The sequence below is a fragment of the Mastigoproctus giganteus genome, chromosome 10 (assembly GCF_048544385.1).
Source record: "Mastigoproctus giganteus isolate SK-2022 chromosome 10, ASM4854438v1, whole genome shotgun sequence".
Taxonomy (NCBI): Eukaryota; Metazoa; Arthropoda; class Arachnida; order Uropygi; family Thelyphonidae; genus Mastigoproctus; species Mastigoproctus giganteus.
The window spans coordinates 15,218,518-15,243,304 of NC_143584.1; the positions used below are offsets into that span (position 1 = coordinate 15,218,518).

At 35.4% G+C, this 24,787-nt stretch overlaps 1 protein-coding gene across 3 annotated transcripts in view; it reads left to right on the top strand.

The window, feature by feature from the left end:
- Positions 1-24,787, top strand: part of LOC150078785 ((Lyso)-N-acylphosphatidylethanolamine lipase-like) — a 60,930-nt gene that overhangs the window by 18,771 nt on the left and 17,372 nt on the right. For 2 of the 3 annotated variants that reach the window (XM_090382613.1, XM_090382614.1), the window contains exons 2-4: positions 8,127-8,203; positions 15,330-15,614; positions 17,145-17,405. In XM_090382613.1, the coding sequence (XP_090238739.1) occupies positions 8,127-8,203; positions 15,330-15,614; positions 17,145-17,405 (623 nt within the window). Of the gene's footprint in view, positions 1-8,045; positions 8,204-15,329; positions 15,615-17,144; positions 17,406-24,787 lie in introns of all 3 variants that reach the window. The other variant, XM_090382612.1, reaches the window with a different exon arrangement.

The window sequence follows — 24,787 nt, forward strand, 5'->3', positions numbered from 1 at the left end:
CTTCCTTAACATCAAGATTCGTCAAAATCCTTCTGACGTCCTTTTGACAGAAGACCACAGGAGGCATTGAATGGATCGTGCTGGGAATGGTGGGAAGTGTTTTACCAAGATCATTAATACATGAATTGGAAGAAAAATTGGATGCTAGCAGGTCAGCTTTATCCTTGGCTGAAGTGACAACAGAACCATCTGGTTTGGACAGAGGTGGGAGCAGAGATGGGCAAAAGTTGCGGCCAATAGCTTTTGCAAGAGACCAGAATGCTCGGCTACCGTTAGGCAAGAAGCAAATTTTCTAGTCTTAGCCTGTTCAAAATCTAGTTTGGACTGATTAATAACTGCTTTACAATTGTTGCGAGCTTTGGTGTAGGCAGAAAATTAAACCAAAGAATTAGAAACAAGCCAATTATGATATTTAATGTTCTTCTCTTGAACAGCCTTAGCACATTTATTGTTAAACCAAGGTTTAGATTAAGGATGAGATTGTAAAGTGGAGTGTGGGATAAAGGATTCCATTCCTGCAAAAATAATTTCACTGATACTATCTGAGCAAACATTGACATCAGAAGTTTTGAAACAGTAATCCGACCAAGGAAAAGAAGAAAAGAAATCTCGCAGGTCATCCCATTTTGCATTCTTGTAATGCCAAACAATATGAGGTTGGGAATAGCCATGAGATAAAGGCTCCATTGGAGAAGAGACAATCACCAAGTTGTGATCTGAGGTGTGTAAAGGATCTCTCACTTCAACCGTGTATTTAGAAGGGTTGTTTGTGAGAAAAAGATCAAGCATGCTGGCTTTATGGTTAGGATTGTCCTGTATTCTTGTAGGTAAATGAACAATCTGTGCAAGGTCATTGGAATTGCAAAAGCCTCAGCATCTCGGCCAGCTGGGTCGGTGTGACTAGAAAATGGAAGTTAGCTGGAGTTGTGAACATTAAAATCACCAAGGAAAATTACCTCACTGTTAGGAAAGTTGGACTGGAGAAAGTCAAGTTGCAAAGAGAGGAAGTCAAAGAGCTCTAAGTGATTAGTGGAGTTGGGAGAACACTAGAGACAATAGATGAATTTGACACAATGAGGTAGAGAGATTTTGAGCCAGAGAAGATCGAAAAGAGGAGATTCCAAATTACCAAGTATCTGACAGGAAATATTGGAATGGACATATGCACAAGTACCACCTTTGAGGCGAAAGGAATCATACAGTGAATAATTTCGGCAACTGAGATGAGCAGTAGTTGAATCAACCGATAACTGAGATTCTGTTAGAAAAAGTACATGGGGTTTGGCAGACTGCAAGTGGAAATGGACATCGTTGAGATTAGAATTGAGACCACGTATATTTGTGAAATGAATTAGGAAGTGTTTGGGAGGTTTACATTTTTTCGCAGATAAGCTTGCTCTATTGGTGTGACAATTCGTGGTGTATTCAATAGTAAGAAAAAGTGGGAGGGACATGCTGTATGAAGTAATGAAATTTTTGATATGGCGTACACATGGTAATCATGTGTACGCCATACGCTGGTGCAAGAAAGCCTAAGGCTTATGCTGCACCAGCTAAAAAAAATATCTGAATTACCCTGAGAGAGTGTGAGTGAGAGTTAGTCAGTCAGAAGTAGAAGGGAATCACCAAGAAAGAGAAGAATAATGATATTTAGATCAGGATCCTTTATATACATGTTAGAGCCTTAAAAACTAATATCTATGCTTACATGTTGAAGAGAATCCTGTTTTGGAATACAAAATTTTATGTCATTAATTTGGAATCATTTTCAAAAGTCATTAAAAAAAAATGTAGAAAAGTCAGCAACTTAATTTTTTAATATGATTTTTATTTAGCAAAATATCGAAATATAATATTTGATAACCATATAGTGTATCCACTCTAATATTATCACTATTATTAGCGTTAATCTGATTGGTAATTAAATTCTTCATCCCTTTTCTCATTGCTGGATGACTCAGCTAACCCTATTATCAAGGGTGGTCATCCCAAGGGTGCAAGGGGTGCACTGCACCCGGGCGGCAACGTTCAAGGGGCACCTGAAAATCTGAAACTTACATGCATATATGAAGAAAATTTTAAAGGGGGTGCGCCAGATTTCATTTGGCACTTGAGTGCCACGTACCCAAGGAACACCCCTGCCTATTATATCAGCTTTGGTCAACCTAATCAAAAGTTCAGATTCATTTATTTATAATACTAGCATCACTGAATAGACAATTACCCCCATCCCCAACATTTTCCTCCAAACTTCAACGCCTCTTCAGTAACATTAGCAAAAACACTTGCATCTCTTCTGTTCAACTGAATTCCATCCTTACAAAACAAGTTCCTTCTAATAATTAAATTCTCTACATTGATATTATTTGATATACAGGATTTCAATTTGCAGGTGTATTTAGTCAGTTTAGTCATGTGTAATTTTACTGGCTGCTCAGGCTTTTTTATGGTATAATATACTACATATTAAAAATTAAGTAAATTAAGCTTTTAGGTATATTTAATTTTTTTTTTTTTGGCATGATTAGCATTAGTAATTAATTGATGTTTCACTTGTTAATGACCTACAATATTAGTGCTTGCAGGAGGACAAGGTGTGTGCCTTTGTCAGGATTGAATTAAGAATAAGCAAACTATATTTTTAGATATGGAGAACTGCATGTGCACCATTAATGAATGTTTATTTTTAAAAAGCGTAAATCTTTTCACAAGCCTTAACTGCCCAGAGCCTTTGTATTGCTTGGGATTATGACAAATATTTACCATTTTTGCCTTCTCTCTTTATTGCTTGTATGGTGAGGCTATATTCATGGAATATGAGTGATTGTTGTTGAACTCAGTGGAGTTTTTCTTAATCTTGTGACATTTGTGTCAGAAATATTGCAGCCTACTCTCTGAATGATGCACTCATCAGTATCATGTATACCACGAGCATGTTGTTGCTGCTGCTGTTTAGATTTTCAATATTCTCTAGAGAAACAATTAAGTAAAATTTGTCAATATACTGCATTTAGTGCCATTAAATAAGCTTCTCAAAAGGGAAATTGTGTATTCCATAAAAATCGTTAGCTACAGTACTTATGTCATTAAATATGATATTAAAAGTAGGCAATACAGCAATGCCTCCCAAACTATGGGTTGGCGTCTGCGGTGTATTTGTATAACAAAATTTTATAGTCTGTTTTCTTTTTTACATATATAAGATTGATTCCGATCTCACTAAATAAAACAATTATGGCCCCTGCCTCCCATTGATCTTGGGGCAGTTTTCTAGTGGGTAGTTGGGAGTGGGTGGTCTAGAGGGGGATTTGTTTATGCTCTACACCAGTGTTATCATACTTTAGTCACTCCATTCATACTTTGTAGTGACAAAAATCTAGCAAAATTAAGAAAAACTCCATTGAACTCAATGGCGTTTTGCTTATTCTTGCAGCTACAGTAGTTCTGTCACTTATGTCAGAACTACTACAGCTTATTCTCTCTCTCTCTTTCTGAATGATGCCATCGTCGGTACCATTTATACAGTGTTGTACATGAACATGTTGCTGCTTTTCTGTAGAGATTATTGATATTGTTAATCTAGAGATTTTTCAAGCTTAAGAATAATATTTTTTGTCAACATATATTGGACTTGTTTTGATGCTTTGAAGCTTTTTTGAATCACATAGACACATCACATAAATCTCTGGTATATTGGTGGTGGCAGGGGAAATGATTCTGATGGGACAAGGGAGAATATTGAAGAACATTGCTTGTTTGGATATGGCAACACATTTTAATTAGTACATTGTTTCTAGTAAACAATAGCAAAAAAATTAAGTTATCAGAAATTTTGAAGATGATACTGGAATTTATCTGTTTACTTTCAATAAATACAATTATTTAGCATTAGCAGAGGCACATGATGCAAGAAAGCAAGCTTATATAGCATCAGCCAAAAAAAAAATCCTCGATTTGTTGAAAGTAATCATAGTGGAGTTGAACTAATCTCCCAAATCCAGCAATCCATTAGCCCATTTTCTGGCCATGCTTAGGAAAATGAGTGAATCTGGCAAACCACTGCAGAATTGGCAAATTTAATTCTCAAATTGGCTCTTCACCAAAACAGTGTGTGTGTGTGCGTGTGCGGATTATGCAGAATGGAGATTTCATCTCAGAGAAATAAGTTTTTTCCATGAGCTGACAATATCGAGAAATTAATAAGATCACAGAATTGCCTAATTGCTGTTTGTGAAAAAAAGATGGCTACCCATTCATAACAAATAACAAATTACTCATTTATGCATTTCACAATTTGTCCATTAAGTTGCAATAAACACGTTCACTGTTTAGTTAGTGATGTTAGATTTTCATTTGTAAACAACATTCATATGAAATTTTCATCCATTTGTAAAAGTAAATTAATAGCTTAATTGCAATCTTTCAAAATGCATACACACATCCACCAACTGTTGTGGTAAAGGTTATATTGCCAAAGACGCTGTACACTGGTACTTTTATGAAATGAAATATATAAAATTTTTTGCTTCCAAAATATATTGTACATGGCAGTATTTTAAAATTATTTTAGAAGGGGAAATAATTTTATTTTTATTGTATGTTTACTGTATATGCTATATTTGGGTTTCATTTTAACAGTACTAAGTAAAAAAAATTACATTAGTTTCTGTGTTAGAAATGCAATATTTTTCATGGCTTGTGTTATTATTCTGAAATCTGGAAATTTCAACATCTAGCAAGGATTAGGTCTCAGGGTTTGCCAGATTTGGGAAGTTCATCTGTATCATATTCTCATTGTAATGAAAAGTTTGTAGAGAAGAAAGCATACGTTGCATAGAATTTTGTAAAAATATTTTCTGTGTTCTTGTTCATTTCAGATAAGGTAATAGAAAAAAGTATTATAGTTTGTGAAAGAGCATGTCTGGGTGCCCCCTCTCTTTCGGTATTAAAATTTTGTTTGATTATTTTCTTTTTCAGATTAATTAATGTTAAAGATGGTGGATTCTGTTAATTTTTTATTTTATTGAAAATACCACTTCTGTATGATTCGTGAGTGATGATTGAACAAAGCTTTAGAGCTTTAAGATTTGACTTCTAAAGATTCTTGGAAAAGAAATACCACCCTCATAAAAGAACCTTTTTTCATATGGTAAAAAAAAGTTCAGTAATGGTTTTATTAAAGACAAACCAAGAACATTAAGACTGTCTTCCAGTAATGAAAGAAGTTTGTCAATTAAAGAATCATTCAAAATCCCACCACTAAAATTTGACAGTATCTGTCAGTACTTTAAATACTATGAACAACGAGAAAATGAAATGTTGTATATGAAATATGTTGACCACATTGGTTTTAAGTTATCAGTTAATCACATGCGTGTTAGAGTGAGACAACAGGCAAAATATTATGCACATTTGTCATTACTCTGAAATCTAGTAGATCGGTAGTGATGGTTGCATCATTTTGTCAGAATACCAGGTTGCACAATGTTTATTATATGAATTAATTCTGCATAGTATGAGAAATAAGAACACAGCCTCTCACTTAACAAACTCTGCCTGGATTATGACCAAGTGTTGTATTGCACCTTATTGCTTTGATTCCACTGCCAACTGGTTTATCCATTCGTTAACATTAAGAGATTGGTTTATATTCTAACTTCCCACTCTGGTATAAATGAAAATTATATCTAGTAATTTTGAGGGACATGGCCAGAGAATGTACTGAACCAGTGAGGTTAATTATGAGTGTAATATTGGGCTTGGGAGAGGTTCATTTGGTTTGAGAAGTGCCAACGTATTGCCAATTGCCAATATATAAAGGTGTTTCTAAGAGTGAAGTCAGTAATTATAGACCGGTTAGTCTGATTTCAGTGGTAGGGAAAGTCTTAGAGGCAGTGATTAAGAGTGTAATCCAGGGATAATTAGAGCGAAACATGGTTTTCTTAAGGGAAAATCATGTTTAACTAACCTAATAAATTATTTTGACAAAGTTACTCATGAGCTGAATATAGGGAACAATTTCAACATAGTTTATTTGACATCATGCCTAGTACCCCAAGAATCAGTTCTTGGACCAGTGTTGTTTCCAATTTTCATAAACTACATTGATGAAGGGATAATAGGCATGATGTCAAAATTTGCAGGCGACATAAAGATTGAGAGAGTCGTTAATGATCAGTGCCAAGCAGCACTCCTTCAGGAAGACTTGAAGAATGGTCAGAAAAGTAGCAGTTATGTTTTAATGAAGCAAAAGGCAAGGTCTTACATTTGGGGAATACAAACCTGAAAATAAATTATACACTTGGTGGGTGTTGAATTGAAAACAGTAGAAGTTCAAGTATGGAGACCTCATCATGAAAGGGTTGAATGATGGGCAACTCACATGATGAGATAGGCAAAAGGGCGACTGTACGAAGAAAGGCTTTTGGTTATATTGGCTACAGAGGCACACACCTTATAGGGGATCTGATTGAGGTTTATAAGACTCTGAGAGGGGCTGGTAAAATGAATAAAGGTGGAATTTTCACTTCTATAGAGAGTTGCAGAACTAGGTGCCATAAATTCAAATTACAAGGGAAGAGGTTTAGACTAGATTGTTGGAAGTTTTTTTTAAACCAGTGAGTTGTTGATTACTGGAACAAGTTGCCTCACAATTTGAAGAAATTCATTGGTCAACTGGATGAATTGGTCAACCTATATGACAATTGGTCAATTGATCAACCTATATGACAAGGGAAGTGTATTATTTGTATTTTCTTATTTCCTTTTTTTTTTTTTTTTTTTTTTGTCTGGTACAGCAAGAGCCTATGGCTTCCTTCCACTATATGGTGATACTAATACTAAAATTTTGGTTTCAGCAAAAATGGAATGCTTTGTCATTATGCATTATCAGTTAGGAAAAAATAGAACAAAGTCAAGTCATGGTGGGACTTCTGAGTTCTATGAAATAATAAAAACTTTGAAATAAGAAATTGTCAAAATTTTTGAGAAGATAACACCAGAGATGTCATGTGGGGTCTCACTTCTGCAACAATATTGGACCCATAAGAATCAGCGTGTATTGTAGAAGCAGAGGTTACACATAATTGCTTAGAATTGTAATTAAAACCAATGATCAGTGTGTTTTCTTCCTATTTCCCTCTCTCATAGATTTCAGCTCATTTTACGATAGGATATCCCGACTTTTTTTTCCCAATCTGTAATGTATTGATTCATAATACAATTTTATCGGTGATAATATATAAATCTGGCCTTTGTGTATTGGCAGATGCTAAGCTGTTCAGCATCTTTGTATCTGGTTTGGCAAATTAGCCAGGTGGAAATCCACTGTATACTTCAAGCTTTCCAAAGTGCAGTAAAGTTTTTTTGTGCCAATAAGTCTCTAGCGATTGAATTTTGACTAATATAGTAACAAAATTCTATAGAAAAGTATTTGTATAAAAAATTATAGAGTTCTGTTAATTTTGAGTTCAAAAAAGCAGTCTCCAAGTTGGGAGCTACTTTTCCTTAATTTATCTATACGTAGATTCGAATCATTAGACTTCTTCAATTTATAGCTGGTCATATTTTATTAAAAATAAGAATGTTTAGAATTTATTTTGGAATGTAGCTTCCTTATTGCATGTTTTGTATAAATATGTTTAGATAATAATTTATGTAGAGGATTTTTTTAATTGTAGATAAAATTTTTTGCTATTGAAATTTGCAAATCATTGTACTATAACCATGCATTTTGTAGTCAGACCAATCTAACATTCAGCTGTCTATTTCTGCACACCCTCTAACATTCAACTGGTACTTCTCCAGACCTTCTACTGTGCCACTTCAAACCTTCTAATGTATTTCTCCAAACCCTCAACTGTTAATGTATTTACTGATATAGAAAATCAGCAGAAATCATCAACTTTACCCTGTTTCTTCTACTTTGATATCCTGTTTAACATCTTTTAACATTTAACTATTCTCCTTGCTACTATTCTTCCTTCTATTCTCTGCTTTTCTGTCTTCAAACCTGGTAGGGCATGTATACTTCTGTGCCCCTATAGGTTTCTGGGCACTATGCTGGCTATATCAGGATTTGCAAGCCTTGGTTATCTATTCATCTGGCTCCATGACTCTCTCCCTAGCTGGCTGACCAACTGGCTGAGATGGTGTCCCACTTCTTCAACAGCATTGGCAGAAGCAGAACAGAAAGTACTTTCATGTGAGTAAAATTTATTTTTTATAGTAAATATTAAATATTGTAGAAAATATTGCAGTTACAGTCAAACTCAGTTATAGCAACATGGGAAATAATGAAAACTTGGTTATAACATTATTCAGTCAGTTAAAAAAAATTCATAAATCGTGCCACTATACATTGGTTACAGTATAATTTCAAAATTGCATACATCTGCTGTTTCCATTGGTTGTAATTCAAATAGTAATTTATTGTGTAGTGTCACTGATGATTTTTTTTATGTTGACCCCCAAACATAAAAGGTATTAGAATACTTTAGATAGCTTAGATCACACAATAAATGGGCCCCTTCCTGCAGATAACCAGACCGACCTCTCGAGGTCGGTCTGGTTATCTGCAGGAAGGGGCCCTAGTACAGGTAACTCATCTTTCCATTGGTTGTAATTCAAATAGTAATTTATTGTGTAGTGTCACTGATGATTTTTTTAATGTTGACCCCCAAACATAAAAGGTATTAGAATACTTTAGATAGCTTAGATCACACAATAAATGGGCCCCTTCCTGCAGATAACCAGACCGACCTCGAGAGGTCGGTCTGGTTATCTGCAGGAAGGGGCCCTAGTACAGGTAACTCATCATTGTCAGCAAGTGATTTATGGTATAATATTCATTTTAAAAAAGTAGGCATGGTCTTTTTTGTATGTGGCTGGTTTTATGAAATCATCATTAGTATGATACTGTGCTTTGTTAGCCAGTTGGTTATGTCAGTTTGTTTTTGGCAGCTTCCTTGGTGCTTTTAACAGTTTTTCCCTTTGCTCTTGCATTGAACACTGTTGCTCTTTGGATGCTGGTAAATTTGGCCATTAATTCAGTGATTTCATGAACTTTCTTCATGGAACAGTTCTATAATTTTCTTTAAACATTCATTACAGTTTTTTCAGTTGGCTTTGTTGCTTCTTCTCCACAATATTCTCCACTAAGAATAGGATGCTATTACACGGTAACTTCTCTTCTGAACTGTATATCTTTTTGATGGAAACATAGAACATTGGGATTAAAACAGCTATAATATCAAGAATATTACATCTTCCTGAGTGATGCTATAAACAGTTTGACTGTATATATATATACAGAGTGTCTCAAAAATATTGGTACAAACATTTAGGGGAGGTAGGTAACATCTAAAGAAATGTGAATCGCATAGGAACCCATAACCGGAAACGTCACGGGAAAGTAGTAGCAGAGGCACAAGAAGCAGAAATGACACAAGACAGTAATTAGTGGCAAACATTTATTTGACATAATATTAACAATGGAGTACAAGTTGGATGCATTTCATGATGTTACATGTGTGACACTGATGCAGCATGGATTGGCAGACACGGTCGAACACATCTGGAGTTTCTTTGACAGTAGCAGCAGCAGCTCAGACGAGTCTCGCCACGAGATCCATTTCCGTCTCCACAGGTGATTCATACACGATAGATTTGAGGGGCCCCCACAGAAAGAAATCAAGGCTCAATAAATTAGGTGAGCGTGGGGGCCAGGCAACAGGTCCATCACGGCCAGTCCATCAACGCCCAAAACGCCTGTTCAAATGGTCACGAACACACCTTCCATAATGGGCAGGCACCCCATCATGTTGAAACCAAATGTTGCGTCTCACATTTGCTGGAACGTCGTCAAGTAACCCTGGTAGAACTTGTGTCAAGAAAGATCTGATATTCAGCAGAGTTCGTGCGGGTTGGTAACAGGTATGGGCTCACTAAGCAGTCACCAACAATACCTGCCCACACATTTATTGCGAAGTGATGTTGTTCCGCATGGGGGCGCACACCATGTGGGTTGTCGTGAGCCCACACATGAGCATTGTGCTGATTGAATGAGCCTTCCCGAGTGAAATAAGCCTCATCCGTGACCAAAACATAGGCTGGAAAATTCAAGTCTTGAACACTTTCTTGGAGAAACCACTGTGCAAAAGCCACACGTGCAGGATGATCTTGGGGGAGCAGTAACTGAACCCTTTGGAGATAAAAGGGGTGTAAGGAATCATCGTGCCAGACACGCTGTACACTGCAATGAGACACTCATAAGGCAGAGACAACGGCACGTGTGCTGGTAGTAGGATTATTCTGGATGGCATTCAACACATTTTTCCCTGGCGGGAGTTCGCGTCGAACGTGGTCTGCCCGCACTACTCCTGTTACCTCTAAATGACCCATAATCGCAGAAATTTTAAGGACACGCACAAACAAACGGTGGTCCGGTACATGTCTGTCTGGGAAGTGTTCTCCATAAATTCATTGAGCGGCTCGTCCATTGCCCTCTGCTAATCCATACACTAGGTGCAGGTCTGCCAGCTCACAGTTCGTATATCGATGCATGCTCTTCATGCTGCGACTACTGCTTGAATGAGTAAACCAGAAATTTTCCCTCTCACGAACTGATGAACAGCGCTGTGTACTGACTTATGGTGACGTTTCCAGTTATGGGTTCCTATGCGATTCACATTCCTTTAGATGTTACCTACCTCCCCTAAACATTTGTACCAATATTTTTGAGACACCCTGTATATATAGGGTGTCGCACAAAACAGTAGCCAAACTTTAGGAGGCTGTTAATAATAATGAGTTCATAATGTTATATAAGCATGTATCTCACAACAATTATATGAGAATTTTAAGTTGCATGTAGTTATTGTTAAAAAAAAAAGGTAAAAGGAAATTTATCAATTTACAAAAAACTGCAGACAACGGAAGAACTTCTGTGTTGAATCCAGACTGCTACTGTTACTCATGTACAAAAAAATGCTGAAACTATTTAAAAAGCAACAGGCTGTTTGATAATATGCACAAGAGTGGACAGGGAGATAGCAACCATTTTTGTTGGGATCAAACATAGTTAAAATAACATCTCGGTGTTATCAAAAAATAACTAATTGTGCTGTTTAAGAAAAAATTAATCACCTACTGTAAACTCTTCATAACACACAAAATGTTTCTGAATTCTGTTAATAAATTCACCTGATTGACATCTGCCTATAGTTTGGTTATTATTTTATTCTGTGTATGTTTATATATATATATGTATAACAGATTACAGTAAAAATAGAATTTAAAAAGTTAAGCAAGGAACAAAGTCAAAGTCTTAAAAAATGCAGACAAAGAAGAGAATGGGAAGGAGAATTAAAATAACTGTTGTAGAAGGTATAAATGCAAAAGGTGTTTGTTTAAATTCAAAATAATGACCGTAGGTGATTTCAGTTAAAAAATTAATAAAATTTAGACCAGTGCTGAAATGAAATTAGTGCACTGTTGTAACTGATAATAAAAATTTTTAATCAACACAGAAATGCATAAAAAAAAAAGATCACAGTAGAGCAGTGTTCTTGCATGGCAGCCAAACTACTTAAAGAAACAGAATATAGCATTGCTTGCAGAAATGCTACATCCCATCCCAACCACATCATACAATATCAATTATTTGTACATGTTCTCATCCTGTTTTTATTCTGTCATATGTAAAAATAAAGGAAAGTTTGTCATCTATTGCACGTGAATTAGGTCTCGCTGCTTCAACAGAAAATGATATTTAGTTATGACTTTTTTTCTACATTTTGATGTCAGTTATAATTATTTTAATTTTATTCGTACTTCTAATTAATCTGTTAATTGAATATACATGTTTCAATTAAAAGGCACCATGGTCTTTCTTGCTTATTTTTTAGCTTTAAACTGTTTGTCATCTGCATCTTTTTTGTCATATCTGGAGGGAAATTTTGAATTTGATGTTAAAATTGAACTAAGTATTACCATTTAGATTTTACGATTTATAAATTTAAATTTTGCCTAATCAAATGAATTTTTTCACAATTAGAAAGTTGTTCCCCATTCTTGGTTTAGTCTAAAAATATAATTGGTGAACTTCTGAAATGAATGAACTGATTTTATTTGAATAAAAAATCAATAATAATACATTTTTCGATGCAACACAAATTTCTGTCTTCAGCTTAGGTTAACTGTTTCACACAGCAAACACATGTACAGAAGAGTAAAAATCACATATATCTGTGGTGTTATTATTTTTTTTCCTTCATATAAAATTAGTTCGTTTATGTCAGAAGTACAGGAACTTCCCGACTTACATAATACTTGAATTTACGTAAGTTTTTGCCGGCCAGTACAAACTTAAAAAAATCATGGAAATGTATTTTGCATCCTGTAAGAATAAATGGAGGTATCGTGAAAATATTGTAATGTGAACCCAATAACACATTGCTTTTTTTTTTTTTTTTTTTTTGTAATTCGTTCCAAGTCCTTGGAAGTTGAAAATTTCACTATATTACTAAGCTATTTATCTCTCTAAAAGGTCATATTTATAATGGAAATTGCACTACCCTTTCATCATTATCATATGTTCCCATTATACGAATCAATTTTGAATGCCTTTGTGATATTTTTTAAAGCACATTTCTGGAGGTCACGACCATAAAACAATAAAAACAATTTGCACTTTCCAGTTTATTGGGCTTTTCTGTTAGTGCATCTAATTATAAATGGGTAGTGAGCTCGATCTTATTGCATTTGCAATAATCCTGATAACCGGAATTGTGTGGGTTTTTACGCTATTATGGTGACACGTGTTCCCCCTTCACTGAAAATCTTGAATTATATAAAAACATTAATAAATTTTCAGAATCTTCTCTTCATTCCTATTTACTTATTACAATGGTGAAGGGAAAGGGACCAATGGAAAATGCAAGTGCTGGCAGTGTTAGGAAATGGAACAAAATTGATTTAGAAATGAAGACGAAAATGATTAAGAATCAGGACAAAGTTTGTCATCTATTGCACGGGAATTAGGTCTCGCTGCTTCAACAGAGAATACTATTTTAAAGGACAGTGCCCATATAAAAGAACATGTCAAAGGATCAGCACACTTAAGATCAACAGTGATCACAAAACAGCATTCAGGTGCTATATCGAAGATGGAAAAGCTATTAATAATATGGATGGAAAATCATATTCAGAAGCGAGTGCCCCTGAGTCTAATGATCATTCAAGCAAAAGCAACAAGTATTTATAAAGATATTAAGGATAAGTATGGCGAACCCCAACCCAAGTTTGTGGCAAGCAAGTGGTGGTTAATAGATTCATGCATCATGCTGGTTTCCACAATGTTAAAGTATGCAGTGAAGTCACCAGTGCCGATTCTGCAGCCGCAGAGAAATTTTGTGATGGGTTGGAAAAAATTATTGATGAAGGCGGCTATTCAATGCAGCAAATTTTTAACGTTGACAAGACTGCTCTGTATTGGAAAAATGCCGGATCGAACATACGTTGCCAAAGGAAAATACAATGCCGGGTTTTAAGGCATCAAAAGATAGGGCCACGCTCTTGCTAGGGGCTAATACAGCGGGAGATTACAGATTAAAACCAGTGCATGTGTACCATTCTGGAAATCCTCTTGCATTTAAGGGCATCAATATAGCCACCCTACCCATGCATTTCTGATTGAACCAGAGAGCATGGATTAAAATATCTCTCTTTGAGGATTGGTTTAAATGCTGCTTTATTTCCGAGATTGAAAAATATTGTAAAGATAACGACTTTCCTTTCAAGATTTTGCTTCTATTAGATAATGCTCCTGGACATCCTACGCATCTAGATGATTTTAGTTCGAATGTGAGAGTCATATTTCTACTGCCAAACACGACTTCACTCATCCAACTTATGGATCAGGGTGTTATTTTGAATTTAAAAGCATACTATTTACGTACATTTGCTCAGGCATTGTCTGCAATAGACGATGAGAAAAATTTTATGTTAAGAGACTTTTGGAAATCTTACAATATTTACCATGACATCTTAAACATTAATAAGGCCTGGGCAGAAATTAGTAAAAATTGTTTAAATAATGCATGGAAGAAAATATGCCCACGGCACATAAAAGGCTTCGAAGGGTTTGAAAAAGATGAATCACATGAAGAGGTTACAGATAAGATTGTAAAGGTTGGAGGTTGTTGCCAAAGACATGGAGGAGTTAATAGAGGAAGAAGAGAAGGAATTATCTAATGAAGAACTTATTGACTTGCAGGCAGTGATAGTGAAAGAAGAAAATGCTGATGAAGCTCAAGATGAACCAAATGAGGAGCTGAGACACTTCATCACCAGAGAGATGGCAATGGCGAGGTTTGAGAAGATGGATCTTGACAGTGAATGATTCTTAAAAGTTAACAGAAGGGTGAATGATATGCTTGCTTGCTACAAAGAAATCTATGATGAAAAGAAAAAAGCCACTGTGTAGTCATGCATTAATATGTTCTTTCATAAAGTTGAGCAGTCGACCCCTTCTAAATCCCTGAAGAAAAGTTTGCCGAGAAAAGTATCCAAATGTAAAAAAATGCAGTGAACTTTTAAATTTCTGTTTTGGTTCCACATATCTATGTGAATCTGCCTTTTTGTATTTTAAACAAACAAAGACGAAGACTTGCTCTACTCTTATGGACTTGCATACAGAAGATTCTTTACGGTTTGGCCTTATCATAGTATATCTCTGATTTTGAAAGCTTGGCAGATGACATGAAGACACAAACTTCACATAAATTAAAAATTTAAATACATATGAATTTAAAATAAGAATTCTGAATTGTATTTAATTTTAAAATATATAAACAACATTTTTCAATATGTGTTGATTAACTTTTTTAACTATGTGCAATTAAATTCTTCCGATGGTAGATCTCGGCAAATTTTGAAGAAAAAAAGTAGATTGCATTACAAATTCAGTTGGTCACCCCTGCTCTACACCATAGTGACCCTGGCACACTTCCCTCTTGGGCTTGCCAAAAATCTTTAACAGTGTATATTGCATATTGCTTTACCCTTCACATTTAGCTTAGTATCTGCAATATGAAGCAGTTGTATCAAAATTTTGCAAAATTTTTATGTATATAAACAATAGACACATATCCAATAGACTGCTTCAGGGCTTATGGATTTTCATTCATAATGCTGTGGAATATTTACATTAGATCATTTTGTTGGATTGCAACATAATATTATTGATTCTTTAATAATATGTAAATGTGATACCGAAATCTTAAAATATAATACAGAAATTAAGTATGTATATATATATTTTTTTATAGATTTAAAGAAACCTTTCAGTTGTAAATATGTAAATATTGAAACTGATGGAGTGCATCCAAAAAATAATAATATATGGACATTGACTATGAATGATGCTGATAAAGGAACGAAACCTATTGTTCTCCTACATGGTTTTGCTTCAGGAATAGGACTTTGGGTTCTAAACTTGGATTCTCTATCTTCACAACGACCTCTCTATTCCCTTGATATTCTTGGTTTTGGAAGGAGTGCTCGACCAGCCTTTAGCAAGGATCCTATGGATGTTGAGAACCAGCTTGTTCAAAGTTTGTATCTGATTTATTTTTAAAAATGTTTTGAATGTCATATGTAATTTCTGCTTGATAACCAAATGCAATGAGAACTATATGAAACAGTTTTTATAAGTATTTTTTTATTTAGAAATTTATTAATGAATATTCTAGTACAATCTTAAGAACAGTTTTCATACCATAGTCATTGTCTTACTATTATAACACACAAAATTTGATAAATTTTAAAATATATTCCCCAAAACTTTTGTAGCTTGCAGTCTTTCTGAGTTTTGCCATCTTTTTAAGTTACATGTGAAGTATGGACAAGTGTTCACACTTGTTAAATGGACTGTATTTTTCTTTAATAAGCTGTGCTCAAAATTAATGGTCTCAAAATAAAAAAAAAAAAAGCTAAGCATTTTGGCTTTTCAACACTATTTTCTCATTGCAAGAATTTGGGTGTAGATTACAGTGAACATTTGTCTTATCACAACTAAACACTACAGTTTACTTCAAAACTTTTACTTTTTCATCTAATGCAGTTTTTCGTTTATCAGAATGATATGTTTTGAAAGAAATTTCTCATAGAATGAAAATACCTAATTGGTTAGAAGTATTTTTGCAACAAAATCAATAATTTAACTTTTGTCTTTTGAGACAAGCAGAAAATTGAATAGTTTCACTTCCACTATGTTCAGCGCCATCACTCTCACTCTCATTGCTATTATAACCCATTTTTACTTCCACTCTCTTATTTTCAATTTTGCTAAATCATCTCATTCTCACTACCATCCACAGTATTTACTAGCATGGTCTTGTTAAAACCATAATATGCATTGGTTTGTTGTAGCATGGTATATGTTACTCTGCAAAATATGATGTTAAGTCATACTGCTTGTCTTAACATCATAACCAAGGATATTGATTCCAAAAAATTCCACTTAAAACGAATCCATTTAAAATGTGGACCAAATTTTCATAATATGTTAATGTGTACTTGTACATAATAAAAAATGGATTGAAGGATCTGAAAAATGAGACAATTATTTTATTAGTTTAGTCTTTGATTTAATTTAACTGAAAATTTTAAAAAACCACATTTGTCGGGTGCCATGTAACCATCCTATTTATGTAATTTTATTCTTACTCTTAATAATTACTAATAAATGGATATTTAAACAATGAGTATACACTAAAATGAATTATCCATTGGTTTATTTGGAATCATTTTAAAATGCAGTCTCTTGGATAATGTTTGTGTAACAAAATTGTTTAAAATTATTTTAAAATTATTTGAATAAAGGAAAGTGAAAAAAATTCTGAAAACTTATAGAAACGATTTCTCAAGGTTTTTTAATATATTTTTTTCAAAAAAAAAAAACATTTAAAAACTATTAAAACAATTTTCAAAATTGGTAAAAGGTGTTTAATCATTAAAATTTTTGTGTGATATGCAAGTTATTAAATAAATGATGAAATGTTTTTGTTAAATGTTAATGTTGTAGTTTATGCAAATTTTAAGGAGAAAGCAAACCTGTTAATTTCTCTCCTTTTTTGTGATAGGTATAGAAGAATGGAGAAAACGTATGGGTTTACAAAAGTTCATTCTACTTGGCCATAGTATGGGAGGATTCCTTGCATCATCATATGCTCTTCAGTATCCAGAACATGTTCATCATTTAATTTTGGCTGATCCTTGGGGATTTTCTGAAAGAAGTACAAATACAACCCCAACATTTAGAGTTTCTCTGTGGGTAAAAGTTCTGGCTACCATGCTACAGCCTTTCAATCCTCTGGCAGGACTAAGGGCAGCCGGACCATGGGGTTAGTAACATATTCACAGTTTCTCAGTTGGAAGTGCGGATGAAGATTTAGTAGTCTATTCAGGATCTCTGTGTTTGGAGAGGGATATGTGTGTTTTAATATGTGGTGAACTTCAATTTTACATTTTTGAAGGAACTAAAAAAATAGAAGAAAATTGAAGAAATGATAATTTTATATCAAAATCTAAAAAAATAAACCACACTTAAAAAATTAATATGCTTCATATTTAAATTGTGCAGTATATCTTTTAAAATTATTAAATCATTTCTTAAAATTTTAAATAGGTTTTTTAATATTGATTTTAATAGGCATTCTTATATTTTTATTATTTTAATCTTAAAACAAAGGTCATTTCACAAAATAGATTTTTTTTTACTGAAAACTAATTTCAAATGCCACATTAAATCTCTACATTTAAATCTTTATAGAATGAGAAGAATCAGGTAGAAATGTAAATGTATATGCAGAGAGAGAGAGAGAGAGAGAGAGAGAGAGAATTTCTCCAGTTTTTCTTGATGCATGAAATTCAGCTTATCTCAAAAAAAAAAAAAAAAAGAGATAAATTATTGTCACTAAGTTAACATTATACATTTCATTTCCAAAGTAATTGGGTTAATAATGTAGTGAATAATAAACAATGTAAGATTAATATACAGTAAACCCCCGCTATTCGCGGGGGTTACGTTCCTGAGAAATGTCGCGAATACCGAAAACGCGAATACTGAGTTATGGCTCCCATAGTAATAAAGGGGTTCCGTTCCAAAGTATGAAATATATAAGAAAAACTAGTCTAAAATTTTATCTACGTATGTATTATATGTACCTTCATAATATGACTATGTACATAGACAGTACATAGTGAAATGCAAGCATATGGCATCGAAATGAAAATAAGAAACAATAATATTAAATGTAATATTTATTAGAAATTTCAAACAAATCTTTCAAATAAAGCAGTTTTGCCTTTTCACGAATGATGAGTGAACTTTACGGAATTTTATTTTGAGTTCGGTCTTCTATCCACAGATTTAAAGCTTTTCCATTTTTTCTAATTTAACATCACGAGTTACAGAGCAAATTTTTGAAGCAATTAGCACGTTTTCACGGACACTACGGCGGATTTTTTCTTCCGATTTCTTGATTGATCGTACCGTTGACTCATTGATTTTATAATGTTTTGCCACTGAGGAGACATTTTTCACCATTAGAAATTTTGTCTAATAACTCAATTTTATTCGCTAATGTCATCACCTTCTTTGATATTTTCACATTTCCCTTGTTATTCGTAGCCATATTTTTGTACGGGTTAGAAAGAACTTGTCCACAATAAAGTCATTTTCTTCTCTTAACACACTCGAAAAAGTCTGTTTTCACTAACACACTGCAAAACGGTAGATTTTTCACTTTTGTAAGCATATCAATTTATAAATTTATTCAATTTATAAGCATATAAATTAAAAGCAAACGGTGAAACCTTCCATGACAAGCGCATAACACATACTGAACAAGGATTAGCGAGAAACATCCACTCTCGCGATTTTGTCACCCCTCTTCCACACTCACTGAGCGCTGTTTTGACTGGGAAAGATAAAAATTTAGCCACGCCTATGTTTTTTTATGGCGGAAAATGTTCACAGCTTTAAAATTCACATTTTTTTAGGTTTCATTTTATATTAAATCAGCGACCGCGAATACGCGAAACCGCAAATACAGATACCGCGAATAGCGGGGGTTTACTGTAATGTGGCAGCCAACTTTTACATTAGAATGAACCCTTTTTTACAATTAATGATTTCTAAAGTGGATCCATTACTGTCATCTCACAGGGGAATTTTATTTTACCTGTTTTCATTTTCATTAATACTTGTATTTTAAATGGGATTAAATTTTTATACTTGGTATCATTATTGGAAGAGTTCATGAATAAGTTTGGAGAAATTCATGCATTTGCTCTTGACATTTTATAGGCATTTGATGTTGTTTTAGCTTTGGGGACTTCGTAGTAAACTTCCACCTTATGATTTGTTTCCTGCTTTTTGAAATGAATGGAATGTCATGGTTTGTTGCTCATTTTCATATTGTTATATGCTCTTTATCCTTGAGCATCTTGGAGTACTAATATACCCTGGGTGTCTGTTCTTTCAATTGTTCTTTTTCTGTATATCAGTGACCTGTTGCTTGTGAATCTAGACCACAGCTTCACTGAAGATGATAAGTTATACTTCATTTGTTCCGATAAAAATATGGGTTGTATCTCTAAATGTCCATAGCTCCATTCAAAAGAGCTAATCAGCAAGTTTGGGAATTTCAACTCCAATTGAAATTGCATGACCAGGTAAGGTGGTAAAAATGTATACTAGTAAAACTCAGACTTAATTTCTTATGGAGAACTTCCTTTCCCTCACTTATTCTTGCCTTCAGTAACACTTAGATCTTTCTCCTTAGACAAAATTAAATTTTTCTGCTTTTTTAAAAATTTTTTTCATCCCCCACCCTAGTTTATTTTATTATTATTATTATTTTTTTATGAAAACCCCAAACACGAGAGGTATTAGAACCTATAGTACCATGCAAGGGTTGGAGGTTGAGAGTTGAATGTAATGTGCTATCATCGGCAAAACTATGGATAGGATTTTCGGTCAATGGAAGATGAAAGAAGATATTTGTTGACATTAGACTTGAACTTCTGTAGACTGCAATTTTCAGAAAATACATATGAAGGAAGGTTGTTCGAGAAAAGGACAGTTGAATGAATAAACGAGGAAGATTAAAAGTTGGTTCTGTGAGTTTGAAGTTGGACAGTGAATGGATGTTGGCTGGTGGCGGCACTTGTTCGGATTATTTTGAAAGAGAGAGCAGAAATTATAGAAGCCAATTCAGAAGAACAGTGCCCGTGGAAGTATCTATAGAAAAGACATGCAGCAGAAACAGTACGTCTCTGAGACAGAGAGTGGAGAGACTCTGTTAGAGATGAGTCATTAATTAACCTAACTGCTTTCTTCTGAATGGAATCTAGAAGATTGAGAGAGGTTTTGGGGGCACCGCCCTAGATGTGGGATCAATATTCCATGGTAGGGCAGATTTTTCATTTGTACAGAGCTAACAGCTGTTTGGAAGAAAAGAAACGCCGAGAGCAAAAGAGAAAACCAAGTTTTTTAGATGCAGAGGAAGCAATATTTGTAATTTGCTTGTGCCAAGAGAGATTAGAAGTCAGGGTAATCCCCAAAATAGATATATCATCTTGCCTAGAAATCGAAGTGTCACCAAAGATAAGCATAGGAGCAGAAGAATCCTTTTTTGTGAGATATAAGACAGGACTGAGATTTTAGAAAGATTGAAGTCAACTAAGTTGTCTTTGTCTGACTGGAGAATTACCTGGAGATCAGCATTTAAGGAATTGGTAGCGGACATTCGAGAAGTTGAAGCTGATTTAGCAGGGCAAGGTTTTTCAAACTGGAAAGTTGAATGCAATGTGCTATCATCAGTAAAACTATGGATAGTATTTTCGGTCAATGGAAGAAGGTCATTAATATACAAGAGGAAAAGAGTGGGGGAAAGAACTTGGGGGACACCAGCATTAGTAGAGAAGTTAGAAGACAGAGAGCTATCTACCATCACCCTCAGTGAGTGGTCAGAGAGAAAACTGCATAACCAATTACAAAAAACAGTTGGCAAACCATAAGATGGAAGCTTGTTTAGAAGACCTCTATTCTAAACACGATCGAAAGCCTTTGATGTGTCAAGAGCAACTGCTTGTGTTTCACTGAACTTTTCCATTGAATTATACAGTTTGCCCTGTCATAGAAGACTGTGCCCATGTCTCTGGTGCTTTCTTCTAAAATTTTTGGCTGTATTTAAAAGACAGTCTTCTTTATCTTTGCCTTCTTCCCACATTTATATGGGGTCGACATTTCCGTCCTTTATTCTTTTCTTGCATTCCTCCCTATCCTGGGCTTCCTCTCTTCTCCATCCTCTCTCTTTTAAATCCTCTGCCACCTTGTCCTTCCATCTCAGCTTTGGTCTCTTCCTCTTCCCTATCACCTCCAACTTTTCACACCTCTTCCCCACATACTCACTTCTTCGTTCCATATGTCCAAGCCTCCTCCGGAGCAATATAGCCTTAGTTGCTAATGCTCCTAAAAACCAAACAACAACAACAACCAAGCCACCTCAACCTAGATTCCTGCATTTCTTTATTCAGAGGCCCACCTTAACCGTACCTCTGATGTAGTCATTTCTTATCCTGTCCTTCCTTGTCACACCACACATCCATCTTAGCATCTTCTTCTCCTGGGCCCTTGTAATCGCCCATGTCTCAGCACCGTACATCAATGCGGATCTAACCACAGTTTTATATACTCTTCCCTTCATTCTTCAATTTCTTTTCTTATCACACAGCACCCCACTCATCTTTCTTCAGTTCAACCATCCACATTGCACTCTATACTGTATTTCTGCACACAGTCCTCCTTCCCTCTCAACGTTCGATCCCAGATACTTAAATTTCGAAAATGATGGTAGCTTTTCCTCCTGCAGTTTTATAGAACTCTCATCTTCTCCATTCAATACCATATATTCTGTATACCATATATTCTGCCTTTGTTCTACTTATCCTCATGCCTCTCTCTTCCAATGCTTTCCTCCATTCCTCCAATTTCTTCTTTACCTTTCCTTGGGTTGGTTCGCACAGTACGATGTCATCTGTGAACAGCATACTCCATGGTGCTCTACTCTTCACTTCTCTCACCAACACATCCATTACCAGATCAAACAAATATGGGATGAGAAGCTGATCCCTGGTGCAGTCCAACTTCTACAGAGAACCCCTCAGTCATACCTACACTACTCTTAACCTGAGTCATCGCTCCCTCCTACATTTCCTTCACAAGCCTTACGTACTTTTCTGATACACCCTTCTCCCTCATGCATCTCCATATCTCTTGTCTGGGCACTTTATCATATGCTTTTTCCAGATCTATGAACACCACATGCGACGCTACTTGCATCTCCCTGTATCTTTCCATCACCTGCCTTAAAGCAAAGACTGCATCTGTTGTTCCTTTTCCCGGCATGAAACCAAACTGTTCCTTTCCTATTTCCGTCTCCTTCCTTCCACAATTCTTTCCCAGATCTTCATCGAATAAGACTAACTTTATTCCCCTGTAGCTCCCACATTCCTGCACATCACCCTTTCTTTTATAGATTGGCACAAGTATACTTTCCCTCCACTCATTGGGTATCCTCTCCTGCTGCCACAGTTTTTCCATAAAGTCCCATAGGATATCAATCCCTTTTTTGCCCAGACTTCTCCATATCTCTACTGGTATCTGATCAACACCTACTGCTTTCCCCCTCTTCATTTTTCTGAGTGCACTTTCCACTTCTTTCCTGCTTATGCCTTCCACTACTCTTTTATTTGCCTCTCCATCCTCGCATAATACTCTTGGGTTTTCCTCATTTAATAACTTCTTAAAATAGTCTTTCCACCTTTCCTTAACCTTCTCCTGGTCCTGTATAACCACTCCCCTCTCATCTTTTATCTGTTTTATTGATGAGAAGTCCTTTGATGCCTTGTCTCTCTCTCGCTTTGGCTATTCTCATCAATTGCCTATCTCCCTCTTTCCTTTCCAGTTCCCCATAGGCCTTGTCCACTGCCCTCGCCTTTGCTATTGCCACAGCCCTTTTTGCCTCCTTATTTGCATAATTTATATGCTTCTTTATCATCCTGGCTACCTGTTAAATCCCATCTTTTCTTCATCTCCTTCTTTTATTTTATCACCGATTGCACTTCCTCATTCCACCACCAAGCCTCCTTTCCCTCCGGTACCCCCTTTCCTGATGTTTTCCTCAACAACTCGTCTCCAACTTTCCTTATGGTACAACTATTTAACTTCCACTACTCTTACACATCTTCCGGTAACTTTATTCCTTTTAGCACCTTTTCCCTAAACTCCTTCCTCAAACCCTCCTCTTTCAATCCCCACCATTTTATCCTTTTCTCCCTCTGTCTTGAATATTTCCTACTTTTGTCCGCTGTAACCTCCCAATCGACCACAAGCAGTCTATGTTGTGCAGACACACTTTCTCCGTTTATCACCTTGCTGTTCCTTATTTCCTTTAGATGCCTCATACGGCACATGATATAGTCAATCTGGTTTGTCCTTTCCCCACTCTTGTATGTTATCAGCTGGCTTTCTATCTTTTCGAAGTAGGTGTTAACTATCGCCAGGTCGAATGCCACTGAGTGTTCTACTATCCTCTCTCTCTCTCCTTCTCTATTTCTTTCCCCAATACTCCACCTTCCATACACTCTTCCTTCCTCTCTCTTGCTTCTTCCTAAATGTCCATTTAAATTGCCCCAGCAATCAACATCTCTTTCTCAGGTATTGCCATGACCACTTGATCCATTTCCATCTAAAAACTGTTCTTTTCTTCTTCCCCGCATACTACTTGTGGGGCATACACACATACTATTGTGGTCAAGTTTCCACCCACTTCCAGTTTGATGCTCATAATCCTGTCACTCCTTCTGTTAACCTCACACACTCCATCTTTTAACTCCTTATCAACTACAATACCTACTCCATTTCTTCCTCTCTCATCTGCTCCCCTAAAGAACAACTTGTACCCTTCACCGAGCTCTTTTGCTTTATTTCCCTTCCACCTTGTCTCTTGTAGGCATAGGATCTTCACTCTTTTTCTTTGCATCAAATCCACAGTCTCTCTACTCTTTTCATTCATCGTCCCAATGTTCCTATTCTAACACTTTTCATCCACTTCTTCTTCTCTAGCTGGACTGACTTCTTTAACTGAACCCATCCTTTGTTCGGTAGCCCTGATCCTTTTCTCAGTTTCCGGGCGACGTGACTGCGCGTCGTTTATGGGGTACGCCCTAGCCATTCCACATCTATTTTCCGGCATTCTATCATTTTCTTTTGTTTTGGCATCACTTTTTATGGCTGGATGCCCTTCCTGACACTAACCCTCACCATTTATCTGGGCTTGGGACTGGCACCTACTGAGGCTGGTTATCCCCCCCCTCGGTGGCTGGCTGGCTTTGTATTTAAAAGACAGTAAAGAGTTTAATCAAGATTTCTCCCTTCTTTTCCAAACTCCATTCCTATCATATAGAAATGTAATCAGCTACTATCCTTTAACTGTTCTATTCCAGATTAGTGGATTGACTTTATTCATATTTGTTGCATTCATTCTTTGGAACACCTTGCTTCATGTGATTTCCTGAAGATTATGATTTTCATATCATGTCCAATGTCAGTGTTTCTTCTGCCTTTCAACTTCTACTTTATGAGATATATCACACCTCAGAAGAACTGGAATTAACTTTCAGTTAAATTAATTATTCTAATCTATATTCTAAATTT